The 22,075-nt window shown below is 50.5% G+C and overlaps 1 protein-coding gene across 1 annotated transcript in view; it reads right to left on the reverse strand.

Annotated features, from left to right (window-relative positions):
- Positions 1-22,075, reverse strand: part of LOC119955532 (bile salt-activated lipase-like) — a 37,627-nt gene that overhangs the window by 13,309 nt on the left and 2,243 nt on the right. The window contains exons 2-5 of the mRNA XM_038781805.1: positions 12,969-13,116; positions 9,708-9,827; positions 6,718-6,915; positions 727-857 (exon numbers count right to left, since the gene is read on the reverse strand). Coding sequence (XP_038637733.1) covers positions 727-857; positions 6,718-6,915; positions 9,708-9,827; positions 12,969-13,116 — 597 coding nt within the window. The remainder of the gene's footprint in view (positions 1-726; positions 858-6,717; positions 6,916-9,707; positions 9,828-12,968; positions 13,117-22,075) is intronic.

The following is a 22,075-nucleotide window of genomic DNA, read 5'->3' on the forward strand; positions in this document are numbered from 1 at the left end:
TCTCCCTGGCATACTGACCAATATTCATTTCTCAGTCAACACCAGAATAAAACCCAGACGATCACATTACTGCTGTGGGATCTTGCTGTGTGCTGCAGAAGGAAAATGGGACTGAGTATAAAATTAACGCTGAAGGGATGCCTATAGTTCACACAGGTAGAGGGGACCAATGTTCTCCTGTGCTAAAAGAATTCTCTTCCTGATGTGGGTACAGTATCACCTCATCCTGGACATACAGCTCACTCACACTGGACACCCTTCGTTCCTCCAGTATCTTGTCGAATGAGTAATTCGCTTTGAACCTTAGCCGAGTGTTAGCTGGCTATTCAACTATCTGAACCATCACAGGCAAACCTGATCCTGTCACCGAATTCCAGTGAGGGTGATTAATGGTGAACAATTATAACCCTGACCAATGTCATTTCCCCTCTCACTGCTGGTTTGTAATGCAGAACAGGGCAGCAACGCCGGTTCAATTCCCGTACCAGCTTATCCGAACAGGCGCCGGAATGTGGCGACTAGGGGCTTTTCACAGTAACTTTATACCTGTGACAATAAAAGATTATTATTATTATTATTCTGACCAGGGCCACCAGATCTAATTGAAACACCAGCCCTGCAGCTCCACTTCAGATGAGCGAGGAGTGCAGGTCACGGCTGGAACTCAGGCCTTACCCAACCCGCCACATCATCCATTAGCAAGATAACATCTCACCCGACAATTACCTGGAGGGAGACACTTGCCGCTCCTGCTGACTCTCCGAAGATGGTGATTTTATTCGAGTCCCCACCAAACGCAGCGATATTTCTCTTCACCCAACTGATGGCCATGTGCTGGTCCCACATACCTTGGTTACCTGTTTATCATAATGAGCAAGTCTGACAAATAATACAGCATACACAAAACTGCAGATTACAAGGAGAGAACATTACAACACAAAGAATACAGAGAACACAGTATAACAGAGAGAACACAGTATAACACAGAGAACGCAGTATAACACCGAGAACACACTATAACACAGAGAACGCAGTATAACACAGAGAACACACTATAACACAGAGAACGCAGTATAACACAGAGAACACACTATAACACAGAGAACACAGTATAACACAGAGAACACAGTGTGACACAGAGAACAGTGTGACACAGAGAACACAGTATAACACAGAGAACACAGTATAGCACAGAGAACACAGTATAGCACAGAGAACACAGTATGACACAGAGAACACAGTATCACACAGAGAACACAGTATAACACAGAGAACACAGTATAACACAGAGAATACACTATAACACAGAGAACACAGAGAACACAGTATAACACAGAGAACACAGTATAGCACAGAGAACACAGTATAACACAGAGAACACAGTATAGCACAGAGAACACAGTGTGACACAGAGAACACAGTGTAACACAGTGTAACACAGAGAACACAGTATGGCACAGAGAACACAGCGTGACACAGAGAACACAGTATAACACAGAGAACAGTCCGACACACAGAACACAGTATAACACAGAGAACACACTATAACACAGAGAACACAGTATAGCACAGAGAACACAGTATAGCACAGAGAACACAGTGTGACACAGAGAACACAGTGTGACACAGAGAACAGTCCGACACACAGAACACAGTATAACACAGAGAACACACTATAACACAGAGAACACAGTATAACACAGGGAACACAGTATAGCACAGAGAACACAGTATAACACAGAGAACAGTGTGACACAGAGAACACAGTATGACAGAGAGAACACAGTATGACACAGAGAACACAGTATAACACGAAGAACACAGTATGACAGAGAGAACACAGTATGACACAGAGAATACAGTATAACACAGAGAACACACTATAACACAGAGAACACAGTATGACACTGAGAACACAGTATAACACAGAGAACACAGTATAGCACAGAGAACACAGTGTAACAAAGAGAACACAGTATAACACAGAGAACACAGTATAGCACAGAGAACACAGTATAGCACAGAGAACACAGTGTAACAAAGAGAACACAGTATAGCACAGAGAACGCAGTGTGACACAGAGAACACAGTATAACACAGAGAACACAGTATAGCACAGAGAACACAGTATAGCACAGAGAACACAGTATAGCACAGAGAACACAGTATGACACACAGAACACACTATAACACAGAGAACACAGTATGACACACAGAACACAGTATGACACACAGAACACAGTATGACACACAGAACACAGTATGACACACAGAACACAGTATGAAACAGAGAACACAGTATGACACGAAGAACACAGTATAGGACAGAGAACACAGTATGACACAGAGAACACAGTTTGACAAGAAGAACACAGTATAGCACAGAGAACACAGTGTGACACAGAGAACACAGTATAGGACAGAGAACATAGTATGACACAGAGAACGCAGTATGACAAGAAGAACACACTATAACACAGAGAACACAGTATGACACAGAGAACACAGTATGACACAGAGAACACAGTATGACACGTAGAACACAGTATAGCACAGAGAACACAGTATAACACAGAGAACACAGTATGACACGTAGAACACAGTATAGCACAGAGAACACAGTATAGCACAGAGAACACAGTATAACACAGAGAACACAGTATGACACGTAGAACACAGTATAGCACAGAGAACACAGTATAACACAGAGAACACAGTATGACACGTAGAACACAGTATAGCACAGAGAACACAGTATAGCACAGAGAACACAGTGTAACATGGAGAACACAGTATGACACAGAGAACACAGTATAGCACAGAGAACACAGTGTGACACAGTATAACACAGAGAACACAGTATGACACAGAGAACACAGTATGACACAGAGGATGCAGTATAACACAATACAGTAGAGCACAGAGAACACAGTATAACACAGATAACACAGTATGACACAGAGAATACAGTATAGCACAGAGAACACAGTACAGCACAGAGAACACAGTATAACACAGAGAACACAATATGACACAGAGAACACAGTATGACACAGAGGATGCAGTATAACACAGAACACAGTATGGCACAGAGAACACAGTATAACACAGAAAACGCAGTATGACACAGAGAATACAGTATAGCACAGAGAACACAGTACAGCACAGAGAACACAGTATGACACAGGGAACACAGTATGACACAGGGAACACAGTATGACACAAAGAACATAGTATAGCACAGAGAACACAGTACAGCACAGAGAACACAGTATGACACAGAGAACACAGTATGACACAGGGAACACAGTATGACACAGGGAACACAGTATGACACAGGGAACACAGTATGACACAGGGAACACAGTATGACACAGGGAACACAGTATGACACAGAGAACATAGTATGACACAGGGAACACAGTATGACACAGAGAACACAGTATGACACAGGGAACACAGTATGACACAGAGAACACAGTATGACACAGAGAACACAGTGTGACACAGGGAACACAGTATGACACAGGGAACACAGTATGACACAGAGAACACAGTATGACACAGAGAACACAGTGTGACACAGGGAACACAGTATGACACAGGGAACACAATACAGTACAGAGTATGGTATTGTCTTTTTGTGAAAAGCACATGTTGGAATGGTGTAAATCGACCAGCACTTTCTGAGGATTCAGAATGCTAGCTCCATCTCTTAATCCCCTGAAATTGCTGGACAACTCGCACATTAACCTTGGGGTGCGTCGTTAATACGTCAACATTTCTTTGGGAAAGAGTTAATGCATTTTACTCATCTTCTCCAGCCATCTGAGTGAGGAAACTGGATTACTGATTGGCTGCTGGGAATTCTGCATTGTGGTCCCAGCTGAAATATTAACATCTTAAGAGGTTGCCCAGGCTCCTGTCTACATCCAGCCTTTTGTGTTCCTATCTCAAGCCCTCAGTTTTGCCATGATTGCTATCTGTTGGTATCCCCTCACCTTCAGGGATCTGCTATGGTTGCGATTCCAGCCGCATGCAGTGACTCTAATCACTGACCGCGTGTCTGCCTGGTAACCATTACAACAACAACTTGCAGTTATATTGTTTCTTTAAGGTGGTAAATTGTCCTAGAGTATTCCAGAGCGATGATTTTCAAACAATATTTGTCATTGAGCCACGTGAGGAGATTGTTAGAACATGTCCTCTGCGCGCTCAATAGGGTAACTTGTGGTGATATGCATCACTGTAAATAAACAAGGGGTTAATGTAAATACACTACGACTAAGTAAACACTAGAGGGAGCACCAGAGATGAAATGACATGCAGACATTCAGCTAATGAACACATAGAATAGGACACGACCAATGGGCAGTCAAGACACCCAGAGGTGACACTACCACAAGGGGGCATTACACAACCCATATATAAGGACAGGGCACGCAAGCTCGGTCTCTTTCCACAGACGACACTCAGAGAGAAGGACAGGGGCAGATCAGGGAAGCATCACACCCACCGCATGGCTTAGAGCAGACTGGTTAGTTAGACTGAGTTACTATAGCAAGATTAGCAGGAGAGTCAAACTCAAGTAGGAGAATTGTTAACTGTTCAGTAAATGTGTCGGGTAATTCTCATCCATTGACCCCATGGGGAGATCTATCAACCATTTACCATGGCCTTTCTGGTCATCAAAACATAAGGGTTGTCTCAAAGAAGGCAAGAGAGTGAGAGAGGTGGAACGGTTTAGGGAAGATCCAGTGCTTGGGGCCCAGGCAGTTGAAATAAAGCCTGCCGATGGTGGAGAGATTAAAGTCGGGGTTGTGCACAGGCCGGAATGGAGCAGCGCGGAGATCTTGGAAAGTCGTGGGGGTGAAGAGGTCACGGGGATGGGGGAGAGGACGAGGCCATTGAGGGATTTGAAAAATGAATGTGAGAATCTGCTTTAAAAATGGTGGTATTGATGCGCTGGGAGCCGTGGTCGGTGAGTGAGGTCAGAGCAGGTGATGAGGGAAAGGGATTGTACACCATTGTAAGAAATTGAAAAAATGTTGCGTCATTTTGTTGATGACGATGTTCTGATTAATAAGCTGCCTGCATTATGTGTGGACGAGTTCATTGTAATCATGTTTGATTGTATTGTTTGCTACAAGGAAACTGAAGGGTGAACAAAAATTTGAAAGTCTGCGCTTTCCTCAGGAGCTTCTAACAAAAAAAAATATTTCCACAGGAGCCTCTGACTACAGTGGAAAACAGCACAGGAGGTTTATCAGTGAATCTGAGGTGAGACGGCCAAACTACACGTGGTCAAGGGAGTGAGGTGGTCAGGTCACAGGTAGACAAGGGGCGATGTGCAAAGCTGTTCATAGGGAGGCCCGAGGAAGGTATCTGATAGGGTGACCAGGTGCCCCAGTTTTGCTGGAACATTTCTGTTTTGAATTAAATATCCAGGTCCCAACAATTTCCCCAAAATAGTTCAAATGTCCCGGTTTTCACCTTTTCCTGCCTGTCAACTGGGAACCAGGCCTAAGGGGAGGAAATCCACAGGAAAATCATGGGAAAAACACCCGTCACATTGAATTGCGCTGCACGAAGGAGCCCGGTGTCACCCCCCCTCACTGTCCCCTGGGCCACTCCAAGGGATTGTCTTCTCTATTTGGCACTGATTGTTCCCATTGCTGATGATGCCTTTCTATTAATCTACAGAATAGGGTCGCAGAGTCTGGCTGAACAGCCTCTGGAAGATGTCCATAGAACCATAGAATCCCTACAGTGCAGAAGGAGGCCATTCAGCCCATCGAGTCTGCACCGACTCTCCAAAAGTGCACCTTACCAAGGCCACTCCCCCATCCTATCCCAGCAACCCCACCTTACCTCCACATCTTTGGGCACTAAGGGGCAACTTTAACAAGGCCAATCCACCTAACCTGCACATCTTCGGACTGTGGGAGGAAGCCGGAGGAAACGCTCACACAGATGCGGAGAGAATGTGCAAACTCCACACGGACCCAAACTCCACTCACCCAAGGCCGGAATTGAACTGGGGTCCCTGGTGAGGCAGCAGTGCCAACCACTGTGCCACCGTGCCGCCCATCACATGACCTCTTACCTTCAACTGTCCCTCCCCCAGATTTGCACCATTGGTCACCCAGCATGTCAATCAACGCATGTCCACCTTCCCATGGCTTTACAATGTGTCCTAGTTTTGGATTTTGAAACTCTGGTCACCCTGTCGATACACTGAGGACCCCAGATACACGGGAGGAGGAGCCGGAGACAATAGGATATCAAAGAGAACCGAGGACGACATCATCTGTATCCAGGCAACTTCGAGGAGCGAGGATTGTCTAGAGTTGCCTATCGCAGGCATTTTTGTTCAATTATCTACCGGACAAATTCTGTTGCACCGGAATTATCGTCTGCTGCCTCTTTGACTTGTCCCAAGAACTCAATTAAGTTCAAGGGATCTGGACAGCACGGTGGTGCAGTGGGTTAGCACTGCTGCCTCACGGCTCCGAGGACCCGGGTTCGATCCCGGCTCTGGGTCACTGTCCGTGTGGAGTTTGCACATTGTCCGCGTGTCTGCGTGGGTTTCGCCCCCACATCCCAAAGGTGTGCAGGGTAGGTGGATTGGCCACGCTAAATTGCCCCTTAATTGGAAAAAAAAGAATTAGGTACTCAAAATTTATTTTTTAAAAGTTCAGGGGCTCTGGCACTAACCTGGTGCATTGCTATCCCCTGTGCTCAGGAAGCCCAATGGGCCGACTCGATAGTTGAAGGTGACAACGATCACTTTGCCGCGAGAGGCGATCTCTCTTCCATCGTACAGGTAATTGTTCAGAAAGTTGGCACCATGTCCGGCTCCCATCAAGAAACCTCCTCCGAAGATCCAGACCATGACAGGCAGGTTGCTGGACACTGGGGGGACGGGGGGGGGGGGGGGGGGGGGGGGGGGGGGGGGGGGGTGGAGAAGCAGTTTGTACGTTGTTACTAAAGCAAAAGAGAGCCAATGCTGGAAATCTTAAAATTGAAACTAGAAACACTGCAAAGGTTCAGCAGGTCAGGCAGCAAACTGGAGAGAGAAGCAGATTAATGTGTCAGCTCGATGACATCCGGTCATACAAAAGGTCATCAATCTGAAAGGTTAACTCTGTTCCTCTCCTCACAGAACCTGCCTGACATGCTGAGTTTTTCCAGTAATTTCTGTTTTTATTTTATTTTATTCACTGCACCCTGACAATCAGATTAAAACCAGGACCACAACAGATGATTAGAAGTATTGATGTTTGCAAATAAGCTCAAAGATCCTCTTCACTTGTACCTTTGCTTTACCTTGCTTGCACTGAATTTTCTTCTGAGAGGAATGTTAGTGGTATATAGTCTAACCTGTGTCAACATCAAACACTCCCAGGGCAGGTACAGCACGGGGTTAGGTACAGAGTAAAGCTCCCTCTACACTGTCCCCATCAAACACTCCCAGGACAGGTACAGCACGGGGTTAGATACAGAGTAAAGCTCCCTCTACACTGTCCCCATCAAACACTCCCAGGACAGGTACAGCACGGGGTTAGATACAGAGTAAAGCTCCCTCTACACTTTCCCCGTCAAACACTCCCAGGACAGGTACAGCACGGGGTTAGATACAGAGTAAAGCTCCCTCTACACTGTCCCCATCAAACACTCCCAGGACAGGTACAGGACGGGGCTAGATACAGAGTAAAGCTCCCTCTACACTGTCCCCATCAACCACTCCCAGGACAGGTACAGCACGGGGTTAGATACAGAGTAAAGCTCCCTCTACACTGTCCCCATCAAACACTGCCAGGACAGGTACAGCACGGGGTTAGATACAGAGTAAAGCTCCCTCTACACTGTCCCCATCAAACACTGCCAGGACAGGTACAGCACGGGGTTAGATACAGAGTAAAGCTCCCTCTACACTGTCCCCATCAAACACTCCCAGGACAGGTACAGCACGGGGTTAGATACAGAGTAAAGCTCCCTCTACACTGTCACCATCAAACACTCCCAGGACAGGTACAGCACGGGGTTAGATACAGAGTAAAGCTCCCTCTACACTGTCCCCATCAAACACTCCCAGGACAGGTACAGCACAGGGTTAGATACAGAGTAAAGCTCCCTCTACACTGTCCCCATTGTGGTGATATGATTTGCATAGCTGTCCGCCATTGGTGCAGAACACCGACTTACCATTGGCCCTGACCAGCCATGTGACTGCTCTCCGATTGGTTGAGAGGCTGAGTTAACCACGCCTCCTTACCGAAGTATAAATAGTCGAAACACCCGGCGGTCGTCTATTTTATTGTAGACAACCGCAGGGCTAAGTTCTAGCTTATTAAAGCCTAACTTTTGTAAAGCAACTCGTCTCTCGTGCATTTGATGGCTCATCACCCACAACCACTCCCAGGACAGGTACAGCACAGGGTTGGATACAGAGTAAAGCTCCCTCTACACTTTCCCCATCAAACACTCCCAGGACAGGTACAGCACGGGGTTAGATACAGAGTAAAGCTCCCTCTACACTGTCCCCATCAAACCCTCCCAGGACAGGTACAGCACAGGGTTAGATACAGAGTAAAGCTGCCTCTACACTGTCCCCCATCAAACACTCCCAGGACAGGTACAGCACGGGGTTAGATACAGAGTAAAGCTCCCTCTACACTGTCCCCATCAAACACTCCCAGGACAGGTACAGCACGGGTTAGATACAGAGTAAAGCTCCCTCTACACTGTCCCAATCAAACACTCCCAGGACAGGTACAGCACGGGGTTAGATACAGAGTAAAGCTCCCTCTACACTGTCCCCATCAAACACTCCCTGGGCAGGTACAGCATGGGGTTAGATACAGAGTAAAGCTCCCTCTACACTGTCCCCATCAAACACTCCCAGGACAGATACAGCACGGGGTTAGATACAGAGTAAAGCTCCCTCTACACTGTCCCCATCAAACACTCCCTGGGCAGGTACAGCACGGGGTTAGATACAGAGTAAAGCTCCCTCTACACTTTCCCCATCAAACACTCCCTGGGCAGGTACAGAAGCAACAACAACAACAACAGTAAGTAACAATGGAACAAACAATAACAGTGAATATATATATGAAATGAAAATCGCTTATTGTCACAAGTAGATTTAGCCCTGTGCTAAACAGCCCCTATACCGCAGTGAGTAACAGTGGAACGTGGTTCTCCACAGAACCCACCTAGGGCTTGATGGCCAAGGAAGGTGTCTTCAGAACGTGGCTGTACAGGTTTCAAATCCTTCAGTGAGGAGAGATTCCAGTTCAGCCCGGACCGGGTGGATGTTGGAGCTCCGACCATCACCAACCACAGCTCCCGACTGTAACACGTATGGACTCGGAGTGAACTGTAACAGACCATCACCAGGAGCGTCAGACAGCTGTTCAGTTTAAGATGTGCTTCACTTTTAGGGCAGCACGGTGGCGCAGTGGGTTAGCCCTGCTGCGTCTCGGCGCCGAGGTCCCAGGTTCGATCCCGGCTCTGGGTCACTGTCCGCGTGGAGTTTGCACATTATCCCCGTGTCTGCGTGGGTTTCACCCCCACAACCCAAAGATGTGCAGGATAGGTGAATTGGCCACACTAAACTGCCCCTTAATTGGAAAGAATGAATTGGGTGCGCCAAATTTATTAAAAAAAGATGTGCTTCACTTTTTGCTGCTGTTTTGTACCTTTTCTCCCATGAGGGACCCAGATGTTCAGGTAAAGACAATCTTCGCTCCCAAAGACAGCATCCTGCGTCAAGGTGGTCTGCAAACATCTGGGTTTGAAACCCTTGGCTTTCAGAATATCTGGGGATGAACACAAGCACATGGGGTTAGTAGAAAGAAGGAAAAACTTGCATTTATGTCACGCCTTTGACAAGCCCGAGGCAGTTCACAGACAATGATGTACTTTTAAAAATAAATTTAGAATACCCATACTTTTGAAGTCTTGTCACTGTTGCATTTTAGGGTTAATGTGACCCAGTCCAGAACAAACACACGATGGCCGCGCATACAGCAAATTTGATTTGAACAACTCTTTTTTTTTTAGAATAAATTTAGAGTACCCAATTCTTTCTTTCCAATTAAGGGGCAATTTAGCCTGGCCAATCCACCTGGGTTGGGAATAGAGGGATACGGAACCCGGAAGTGTAGAAGATTTTCGTTTAGTCGGGCAGCATGGTCGGTGCAGGCGTGGAGGGCCTGATCCCGTGCTGTACTTTTCTTTGTTCTTTGTTCACCTACCCTGCACACCTTTGGGTTGTGGGGGCGAAACCCACGCAGACACGGGGAGAATGTGCAAACTCCACGCAGACAGTGACCCGGATCGAACCCGGGTCCTCGGCGCCGTGAGGCAGCAGTGCTAACCACTGCGTCATCGTGCCATCCTGATTTGAACACGTCTGGCGAAAGGTCATTGACTAGAAACATTGACGCTGTTTCTCTCCCCACAGATGCTGCCTGGCTTGCTGAGCATTTCCAGCAATGTCTGTTTTTGTTTCACCTTTCCAGCATCTGCAGTATTTTGTCTTTGATTGGGGCAGGTCTGATTGAGTGGGATGGTGGTGGTGGTGGTGGTGGGGTGGGGGGGTGGGGGGGGGGGGGTGGGGGGTGGGGGGGGGGGGAGGAGGAGTTGGGGTCAGTTATTGTAAGAGCATACCACGCACTTAAATACAACTTGAAGGGTTAAGGATTGTCTCGTTTGCACTCCTGTGAAGCACCTTGGGACATTTAGCTGCGTGAAAGGCGAGGCAGGAATGCAAGTAGCTGTAGAATGATTCTGCTGTTGGCTGCTCTTATCCAGGTAAGGCCAGGAAATGTCTCGGTTTGATCTGCAGAGGGTTGTCACGACGTGAAATTCCGGAGAATGGTAGGCGCAGAATCCAGAATGGCTTGCAGCCAGAATGTGGACAACTACAACAACAACTTAGATTTATACAGCACCTTTAACGTAATAAAACCAAGTATTACACAGGAGCGACAACATGAGAGACCGGGCTGTGTAACCCCTCCCCCCCCAAATCTGCACTCACACTTTCCAGGTGGGATCACTGGCCTGAAATCAGGGGTAACAAACTTGCCTGGTTCTTGCTCTTCCCGGCCCAGTGGAGATTAACAGTCTTGGTAACAGAGTGGGGATCGGGTCTGGGTCCAATCGACGCTGTGAGGCTCGTCAGTGCATTGGCTCAATGTGACAGGGGGAGCTTTGTCCTTTTTGTCAAGGGAAAGAGAGATCTTGCATTCACATAAAACCTTTCACAAAAAGCTAACAGAATGTTCTAATTCATTGTGAGGGGAATTAGGTTACAAAGGTTGGGAGGTTCTGCTTCAGTTGTACAGGACATTGGGGAGACCACATCTGGAGTATTGTGATCAGTATTGACTCCTTATTTTTTTTAATAATAAGTTTAGAGTACCCAATTAATTCTTTCCAATCAAGGGGCAATTTAGCGTGGCCAATCCACCTAACCTGCACATCTTTGGGTTGTGGGGGTGAGACCCACGCAGACACGGGGAGAATGTGCAAACTCCGCACGGGCAGTGACCCAGAGCCGGGATCGAACCTGGGACCTCAGCGCCGTGAGGCTGCAGGGCTAACCCACTGCGCCACCGTGCTGCCCTTTGGCCTCCTTATTTACGGAAAGATGTAAATGTGTTAGAAACAGTTCAGAGAAGGTTTACCAAACTAATACCTGGAACGGGCGGGTTGTCTGATGAGGGAAGGTTGGAGACACTAGACTTGTATCTACTGGAGTTTAGAAGAGTAAGAGACAACTTGAGCGAAACCTTTAAGATCCGGAGGGGTATTGACAGGGTGGGTGTGGGTGTGGAGAGGGTGTTTCCTCTTGTGGAAGAATCTAGAACCGAGGGGTGGGTGGGGCACTGTTTAAAAATGAGCGTCACCCATTTATGACAGGTGAGAATTTTTTTCTCAGAGGGTCGAGGGTCTCTGGAACTCCTTTCCTCAGAAGCTAGTGGACGCAGAATCAGTGAATATTTTTAAGGCAGAGCTGGATAGATTCCTGATTAACGAGGGGGTGAAAGGTTATTGGGGGTGAAAGGTGGGGTTCAGGTCACAATCAGATCAGACATGAGCTTATTGAATGGCGGAGCAGACTCGAGGGGCCGAGTGGCCTTCTCCTGCTCCTAATTCGTATGTTTGTCTGACCTTGGGCAGCAAGGCGGCACAGTGGTTAGCACGGTTGCCTCACGGCGCTGAGGTCCCAGGTTCGATTCCGGCCCTGGGTCACTGTCCGTGTGGAGTTTGCACATTCTCCCCGTGTTTGCGTGGGTTTCACCCCCACAACCCAAACATGTGCAGGGTAGGTGGATTGGCCACGCTAAATTGCCCCTTAATTGGAAAAAAAATTAATTGGATGCTCTAAATGTATATTAAAATAATGCTTGTCTGACCTCAAGATGTCCCAAGGCACTTTCCAGCCATTGATGCGTTTTTGAACTGTATTCCCTGTCGGAAGGAGGGTAGAAATGGACAAATAGTGGCTGGCACACCACAACTTCTCTGCCCTTTGGCTAAATTATGACAGGGGCATCTTCAAAATCCACCCGAGAGGGCATCTTGGTTCAACATCACGACCAAAACAATGGCACCTTTGACAATGGGGCAGTCTCTCCAGCAGCATAGTCAGCCAGGATTATGTCTGACGTCTGGAGTGTGGATTTAGCTGGATTGTGTGCGCAGGTCACTGGGCTGGGAATTGAACAGGCAGTCATCTGACTCCGGGGTGAAAGTTCAACCGACTGAGTTACAAACCCACTCACTGAGTTGAAGAGTGTTCGGGATAACTCTGATTTTCTCGTTTCCCTGACACCTACTCAGTACCTGTCTAATCTCCTGCGATTGGCTACTTCAGAGGACAGGCTGCAGTGTTCTCTGTCCGTTTTTAATTGAAGACACAAGCAAATAAGGGAAAGGGAATGACTTACCGGCCCATCCGGGATGGGTTCCCGCTTTCTCAAATCGTTTCGGAGGTGCAGCAAATGGAATCCCTTTGAAAATATCCACAGAGGCGAAAAACCCATCTCGTTTATTGGTTCCTTCCACACGACCACCTTCAGTTGTCACCACACCCAGCTACAGGGAAGAAGAGACAGAGAATCAGAGATGGAGCAAAGAACAAAGAAAAGTACAGCACAGGAACAGGCCCTACGGCCCTCCAAGCCTGCACCAATCATAATGCCCGTCTTACCTAAAACCTTTTACACTTCCACGGTCCATATCCCTCTATTCCCATCCTATTCATATATTTGTCAAGATGCCCCTTAAACGTCACTATCGTATCTGCTTCCACCACCTCCTCCAGCAGCGAGTTCCAGGCATCCACTAGCCTCTATGTAAAAATATTTACCTCGTACATCTCCTCTAAACTCTGCTCCTCACACCTTAAACCTATGACCCCTAGTAATTGAGACAGATAATCAATGAAGGGAGAGATTCAGGAGCAAGAAAATCAGCCATGTAGAAAAAATAAACAGGAAGGTACAGCACGGGGTTAGATACAGGGTAAAGCTCCCTGTACACTATCCCCATCAAACACTCCCAGGACAGGTACAGCACGGGGTTAGATACAGAGTAAAGCTCCCTTTACACTGTCCCCATCAAACACTCCCAGGACAGGTACAGCACGGGGTTAGATACAGAGTAAAGCTCCCTCTATACTGTCCCCATCAAACACTCCCAGGACAGGTACAGCACGGGGTTAGATACAGAGTAAAGCTCCCTCTATACTGTCCCCATCAAACACTCCCAGGACAGGTACAGCCACGGGGTTAGATACAGAGTAAAGCTCCCACTACACTGTCCCCATCAAACACTCCCAGGACAGGTACAGCACGGGGTTAGATACAGAGTAAAGCTCCCACTACACTGTCCCCATCAAACACTCCCAGGGCAGGTACAGCACGGGGTTAGATACAGAGTAAAGCTCCCTCTACACTGTCCCCATCAAACACTCCCAGCGTAGGTACAGCACGGGGATAGATACAGAGTAAAGCTCCCTCTACACTGTCCCCATCAAACACTCCCAGGGCAGGTACAGCACGGGGTTAGATACAGAGTAAAGCTCCCTCTACACTGTCCCCATCAAACACTCCCAGGACAGGTACAGCACGGGGTTAGATACAGAGTAAAGCTCCCTCTACACTGTCCCCATCAAACACTCCCAGGACAGGCACAGCACGGGGTTAGATACAGAGTAAAGCTCCCTCTACACTGTCCCCATCAAACACACCCAGGACAGGTACAGCACGGGGTTAGATACAGAGTAAAGCTCCCTCTACACTGTCCCCATCAAACACTCCCAGGACAGGTAATGGAACCATCAATTCACCAGACACGTGTTTCCGATATGAATCTAGGCTTTAATCAACTTACTTCAAAGCCAGCCTGTTACCCATTGATGAACTAGGGGGAGGAGTCATGGGCGGAGCCAAGGGTGGAGCCCTGTACAAGCTCCTGAGCATTCCCAGAGCTACTCCTCCTAGTGGTTGGATAACGCTACTGCGCTTACAAAGACATAGGGTGAATTATCATATTACATTCACCACATTCACCCCCTGCAAAAAAATCAAGTCCGGCGGGGGTGGTGGTCTACAAAGTCAGTCTGTCCGGTGGTCGAACTGTCCGCTGTGATCTGCGGAGCACCGGGGTTGCAGCCTCTTGCGGTGGCTGGATGGGTGTTGTGTGCTGGGGTACGATGGCGGACTCCAGGGAGGGTTGTGTCCGAGCTTCATACTGTTCCTGTTCGACCGGGGACTGGGGGCGCTGGGGGCTGGCCGGCGTGGGTGCGTGGAACTGATGGAGCGAGCTTGTGGGCTCGGGAGCGCGAGGGGGCGGCAGCATGGGGTGTAGGGTGAGGGGTCCTTTTGTGGGGTAGAGGGGGCGCTGGATCCGGCGGGTGCCAGATCCCGGAGGGATACCGTGTCCTGACGGCCGTCAGGGAACTCGACGAATGTGTACTGGGGGTTGGAGTGGAGCAGGCGCACCTTCTCAACGAGGGGGTCGGTTTTGTGTGCCCTGACGTGTTTCCTCAGGAGTACGGGGCCCGGTGTCCTCAGCCATGCCGGAAGTGAGACCCCCGTGGTAGTGCCCCTGGAAAAAATGAAGAGCCTCTCGTGAGTGGTCTGATTGGTCGCTGTGCACAAAAGGGACCTAATAGCGTGGAGCGCGTCTGGGAGGACTTCCTGCCACTGGGAGACTTGGAGCTTTCTAGACCGGAGGCTCAGTAGGACGGTCTTCCAGACCGTCATGTTAGACATAGACATAGAACAGTACAGCACAGAACAGGCCCTTCAGCCCTCGATCTTGTGCTGAGCAATGATCACCCTACTCAAACCCACGTATCCACCCTATACCCGTAACCCAACAACCCCCCCCTACTTTTTAGGACACTATGGGCAATTTAGCATGGCCAATCCACCTAACCCGCACATCTTTGGACTGTGGGAGGAAACCGGAGCACCCGGAGGAAACCCACACACACACGGGGAGGATGTGCAGACTCCGCACAGACAGTGACCCAGCCGGGAACCGAACCTGGGACCCTGGAGCTGTGAAGCATTTATGCTAACCACTATGCTACCATGCTGCCCATGTTCTCCCTCTCCACCTGCCCGTTCCCCCTGGGGTTGTAGCTGGTAGTCCTACTCGAGGCGATGCCCTTGTCGAGCAGGTACTGACGCAGCTCATCGCTCATGAAGGACGAACCCCGGTCGCTGTGCACGTAGCTGGGGAAACCAAACAGGGTGAAGATGCTATGCAGGGCCCTAATGACTGTGTGGGAGGTCATGTCGGGGCACGGGATAGCGAATGGGAAACGGGAGAACTCATCTATGACGTTTAGAAAGTAAACGTTCTTGTTAGTTGAGGGGAGTGGCCCTTTGAAATCAATCGCGAGGCGTTCAAAGGGCCTAGAAGCCTTGACCAGGTGGGCCCTGTCTGGTCTATAGAAGTGCGGTTTGCACTCCGCACAGATCGGGCAGTCCCTGGTGACCGCTTTTACCTCCTCGTTGGAGAAAGGCAAGTTTCGGGCCCTGATGTAGTGGGCGAGCCGGGTGACCCCCGGGTGGCAGAGGTCATTGTGGATGACTTTCAATCGGTCAATCTGCGCGCTGGCGCATGTCCCGCGGGATAGGGCATCCGGAGGCTCGTTGAGCTTCCCGGGTCGATACTTAATGTCGTAATTGTAGGTGGAGAGTTCGATCCTCCACCTCAGAATTTTGTCGTTTTTAATTTTGCCCCTTTGCGAGTTGTCAAACATGAAGGCAGCCGATCTTTGGTCGGTGATGAGGGTGAACGTCCTACCTGCGAGGTAGTGCCTCCAGTGACGAACAGCCTCCACAATGGCTTGTGCTTCTTTCTCGACTGAGGAGTGTCGGAGTTCTGAAGCGGAGAGGGTTCGGGAGAAAAATGCGACTGGTCTCCCTGCCTGATTTAAAGTGGCTGCAAGAGCTACCTCTGAGGCGTCGCTCTCAACCTGAAAGGGGGTGGATTCATCCACCGCCCGCATGACCACTTTGGCGATGTCCTCCTTGATGCCGTTGAAGGCCTGGCGCGCCTCGGCTGACAGGGGAAATCGTGTGGCCCTAAAGAGTGGGCGGGCTTTGTCCGCATATTGAGGGACCCACTGGGCATAGTAGGAGAAGAAGCCCAAGCACCGTTTGAGGGCCTTGGGGCAATGGGGGAGGGGGAGTTCTAAGAGGGGGCGCATACGGTCCGGGTCTGGGCCCAGGACTCCGTTTTCCACGACATAGCCGAGGATGGCCAGTCTGGTTGTGCGGAAAACGCATTTCTCCTTGTTATACGTGAGATTCAGTTTCTGTGCCGTCTGGAGAAAACGGTGGAGGTTGGCGTCGTGATCCTGCTGGTCATAGCCGCAGATGGTGACATTGTCCAAGTACAGAAACATGGCCCGCAGCCTGTACTGGTCCACCATTCGGTCCATTGCTCGTTGGAACACCGAGACCCCATTAGTGACGCCGAAAGGGACCCGGAGGAAATGGAAGAGGCGGCCATCAGCCTCGAATGCCGTGTAGTGGCGGTCCTCCGGGTGGATTGGGAGCTGGTGGTATGCAGACTTCAGATCCACCGTGGAAAAGAGCCGGTACTGGACGATCTGGTTTACCATGTCTGCAATCCCGGGGAGGGGATACGCGTCGAGGAGCGTAAATGTATTTATGGTCTGACTATAGTCGACCACCATGCGGAATTTTCCCCCAGGTCTTAACGACCACCACCTGAGCTCTCCAGGGACTATTGCTGGCCTCTATAATCCCCTCACTGAGAAGCCTTTGGACCTCTGCTCTGATAAATACCCTATCCTGCAGGCTATACCGCCTGCTACGAGTGGCCAAGGATTTACAGTCCTTTGTGAGATTGACGAAGAGAGGAGGGGGGGGGGGATTCGCAGCGTAGCGAGGCTGCAGATAGTGAGTGGGGGCAGGGGCCCGCCGAAGCTGAGGGTGAGGCTCTTAAGGTTACATATAAAGTCTAGGCCTAATAAGAGTGGTGCGCAGAGTTCGGGCAAAACGTAGAGTTTGAATTTTGAGTAGCTAGTGCCTCGGATTGTGAGTGTCGCGGCGGTGCGCCCCTGGATCTGGACCGAATGGGAGCCTGAAGCGAGCGAGATAGTTTGCTGCACGGGGAAAACGGGGAGCGAACAGCGTCTTACCAGGTCTGGGTGTATGAAGCTCTCAGTGCTCCTGGAGTCGAAGAGGCATGGCGTTTTGTACCCGTTGATTTGGACCTCTGCCATCGAATTTCACAGATGCTTCGGGCGTGATTGGTCCAGAGTGACTGCGCTGAGTTGCGGGTAGTCGGTGGCTCGATCAGCTGTGCTGGAGTGGCCCCGTGATGACTGCCCCCTGAGTTCGTAGTCGTACTCTTCCGATGAGTTGTCCGAGCGTGGAAATGCAGGTCGGGCCCGTGGATCACACGTGGCTGGCGGCGAGGAAGATGGCGTACAAGATGGCGGCCCCCATGAGTCGCACGTGGCCGGCCGCGTGGTGGAGGTTTGCCAAGATGGCGGCCCCCATGGATCGCACGTGGCGGGAGGGGGCGGGGTCGGTGCATAGGCCGCAGCGTTTCGGGCCCCGCGGGCCTGCGGGTGTGGGGAGCGATTACTTTGAGCCGCTGGGGAGTTGGAAACTGGGGCCCTTTTATCGAGGCACACTCTCGCGTAGTGGCCTTTCTGCCCGCAGCTGCTGCAGGTCGCGTTGTGGGCCTGGCAGTGCTGCCACGGGTGCTGGTTCTGGCCACAGAAATGACAGGCTGGAGCAGCGTAGTGGCTGGCTGGGGCAGCATGGTGGCTGGCTGGGGCAGCATGGTGGCTGGCTGGAGCAGCATAGTGGCTGGCTGGGGCAGCATAGTGGCTGGAGCAGCATAGTGGCAGGCTGGGGCAGCATGGTGGCTGGCTGGGGCAGCATGGTGGCTGGCTGGGGCAGCATGATGGCTGGCTGGAGCAGCATGGTGGCTGGCTGGGGCAGCATGGTGGCTGGCTGGAGCAGCATAGTGGCTGGCTGGGGCAGCATAGTGGCTGGAGCAGCATAGTGGCTGGCTGGGGCAGCATGGTGGCTGGCTGGGGCAACATGGTGGCTGGCTGGAGCAGCATGGTGGCTGGCTGGAGCAGCATGATGGCTGGCTGGAGCAGCATGATGGCTGGCTGGAGCAGCATAGTGGCTGGCTGGGGCAGCATGGTGGCTGGCTGGAGCAGCATAGTGGCAGGCTGGAGCAGCATAGTGGCTGGCTGGAGCAGCATGATGGCTGGCTGGAGCAGCATGATGGCTGGCTGGAGCAGCATAGTGGCTGGCTGGGGAAGCATAGTGGCTGGGGCAGCATGGTGGCTGGCTGGAGCAGCATAGTGGCTGGCTGGGGCAGCATGATGGCTGGCTGGAGCAGCATGGTGGCTGGCTGGGGCAGCATAGTGGCTGGGGCAGCATAGTGGCTGGCTGGGGCAGCATGGTGGCTGGCTGGGGCAGCATGGTGGCTGGCTGGAGCAGCATAGTGGCTGGCTGGGGCAGCATGGTGGCTGGGGCAGCATGGTGGCTGGCTGGGGCAGCATAGTTGCTGGGGCAGCATGGTGGCTGGCTGGGGCAGCATAGTGGCTGGCTGGGGCAGCATAGTGGCTGGCTGGAGCAGCATGGTGGCTGGCTGGAGCAGCATGGTGGCTGGCTGGAACAGCATAGTGGCTGGCTGGGGCAGCATAGTGGCTGGCTGGGGCAGCATGGTGGCTGGCTGGGGCAGCATGGTGGCTGGCTGGGGCAGCATAGTGGCTGGCTGGGGCAGCATAGTGGCTGGCTGGAGCAGCATAGTGACTGGCTGGGGCAGCATGGTGGCTGGCTGGGGCAGCATGGTGGCTGGCTGGGGCAGCATAGTGGCTGAGCAGCATAGTGGCTGGCTGGGGCAGCATGGTGGCTGGCTGGGGCAGCATGGTGGCTGGGCGGCCGCGAATCACAGACCTGGGGGAGTCGCTGATCGGGGGCCCATGATTGGGTCGCGGGGTCCGCGGGGAACGAGGTGAGGCTGCGGAAGGAGACCTCCATCGTGGTCGCAACTTCCACAGTCGTTTCTAAGTCTTGGGCCCCCTTTTTCAGCAGTCGTTGGCGCACATAATTAGACCTGAGGCCCGCTACAAAAACATTGCGTACAGCAAGTTCCCTGTGTTCAGCCGCGGTAACCGCTTGATAGTTACAGTCATTTGACAAATTATTGAGTTCCCTTAAAAATTCGGCGAGTGATTCTGTAGGCCACTGGCGGCGAGCCGTGAACACATGGCGTGCGTAAACTACGTTAATAGGCCTTACAAATATCTTATCGAGTACCGCTAGCGCTGCAGTATATGAACCGGCCAAGTTTAGTTGCGTAGAGATTCGGTGGCTCACTCTCGCGTGCAGTAGACTTAGCTTCTGTTCCTCTGTGGTTTCGGCTGTGCTCGCTTCTGCCAGGTAGGCCTTAAAGCACCGCAGCCAGTGGGAGAAGATTTCTTTAGCCTCTGCATCCTGCGGGTCGAGTTCCAGGTGTCCAGGCTTGAGGGCCGATTCCATGATCGATCTCGACTGTTCTTAAGTAGATTAAATTGATGGAACCATCAATTCACCAGACACGTGTTTCCGATATGAATCTAGGCTTTAATCAACTTACTTCAAAGCCAGCCTGTTACCCATTGATGAACTCTCTGTGAACTGCAGGCTGACTCTGGACAAGGGTATTTATACAGCAGCAGTAGGGGGAGGAGTCATGGGCGGAGCCAAGGGTGGAGCCCTGTACAAGCTCCTGAGCATTTCCAGAGCTACTCCCCCTAGTGGTCGGGTAACGCTACTGCACTTACAAAGATACAGTGTGAATTTACCATGTTATATTCTTTTTTTTTAAAAATAATTTTTATTAAGATTTTTACAAAATATAAACATCACAACAATATCAACAGAACAACCGACACGGCGCTGACGTCCCAGGTTCGATCCCTGCTCCGGGTCTCTGTCCGTGTGGAGTTTGCACGTTCTCCCCGTGTCTGCGTGGGTTTCGCCCCCACAACCCAAAAATGTGCAGAGTAGGTGGATTGGCCACGCTAAATTGCCCCTTAATTGGAAAAAATAATTGGCTAATCTAAATTTATAAAAAAAAACAGAACAACCGCGGTAAAAACCCAAGAACAACACCCACCCAACTTCAAAAGCAACTGCAAACAAAAGAAAAAACAAAAAAAACACCCAAACAACAAAAGGGAAAGAGATAACACCCGCCACATTACCATGTTATATTCACCACAACAGGTACAGCACGGAGTTAGATACAGAGTAAAGCTCCCTCTACACTGTCCCCATCAAACACTCCCAGGACAGGTACAGCACAGGGTTAGATACAGAGTAAAGCTCCCTCTACACTGTCCCCATCAAACACTCCCAGGACAGGTACAGCACGGGGTTAGATACAGAGTAAAGCTCCCTCTACACTGTCCCCATCAAACACTCCCAGGACAGGTACAGCATGGGGTTAGATACAGAGTAAAGCTCCCTCTACACTGTCCCCATCAAACACTCCCAGGACATGTACAGCACGGGGTTAGATACAGAGTAAAGCTCCCTCTGCACTGTCCCCATCAAACACTCCCAGAACAGGTACAGCGCGGGGTTAGATACAGAGTAAAGCTCCCTCTACACTGTCCCCATCAAACACTCCCAGGACAGGTAGCACGGAGTTAGATACAGAGTAAAGCTCCCTCTACACTGTCCCCATCAAACACTCCCAGCGTAGGTACAGCACGGGGATAGATACAGAGTAAAGCTCCCTCTACACTGTCCCCATCAAACACTCCCAGGACAGGTACAGCATGGGGTTAGATACAGAGTAAAGCTCCCTCTACACTGTCCCCATCAAACACTCCCAGGACAGGTACAGCACGGGGTTAGATACAGAGTAAAGCTCCCTCTACACTCTCCCCATCAAACACTCCCACGACAGGTACAGCATTGAATTAGATACAGAGTAAAGCTCCCCCTACACTATCCCCATAAAACACTCCCAGGACAGGTACAGCACGGGGTTAGATACAGAGTAAAGCTCCCTCTGCACTGTCCCCATCAAACACTCCCAGGACAGGTACAGCACGGGGGTTGAATATAGAGTAAAGCTCCCTCGCCATTGTCCCCATCAAACACTCCCAGGACAGGTACAGCACGGGGGTTGAATATAGAGTAAAGCTCCCTCTACATTGTCCCCATCAAACGCTCCCAGCACAGGTACAGCACGGGGTTAGATACAGAGTAAAGCTCCCTCTACACTCTCCCCATCAAACACTCCCAGGACAGGTACAGCACGGGGTTAGATACAGAGTAAAGCTCCCTCTAAACTGTCCTGATCAAACACTCCCAGGACAGGTACAGCACGGAGTTAGATACAGAGTAAAGCTCCCCCTACTCAATCCCCATAAAACACTTCCAGGACAGGTACAGCACGGGGTTAGATACAGAATAAAGCTCCCTCTACACTCTCCCCATCAAACACTCCCAGGACAGGTACAGCATTGAATTAGATACGG

This window comes from Scyliorhinus canicula, chromosome 21, assembly GCF_902713615.1.
Source record: "Scyliorhinus canicula chromosome 21, sScyCan1.1, whole genome shotgun sequence".
Taxonomy (NCBI): domain Eukaryota; kingdom Metazoa; phylum Chordata; class Chondrichthyes; order Carcharhiniformes; family Scyliorhinidae; genus Scyliorhinus; species Scyliorhinus canicula.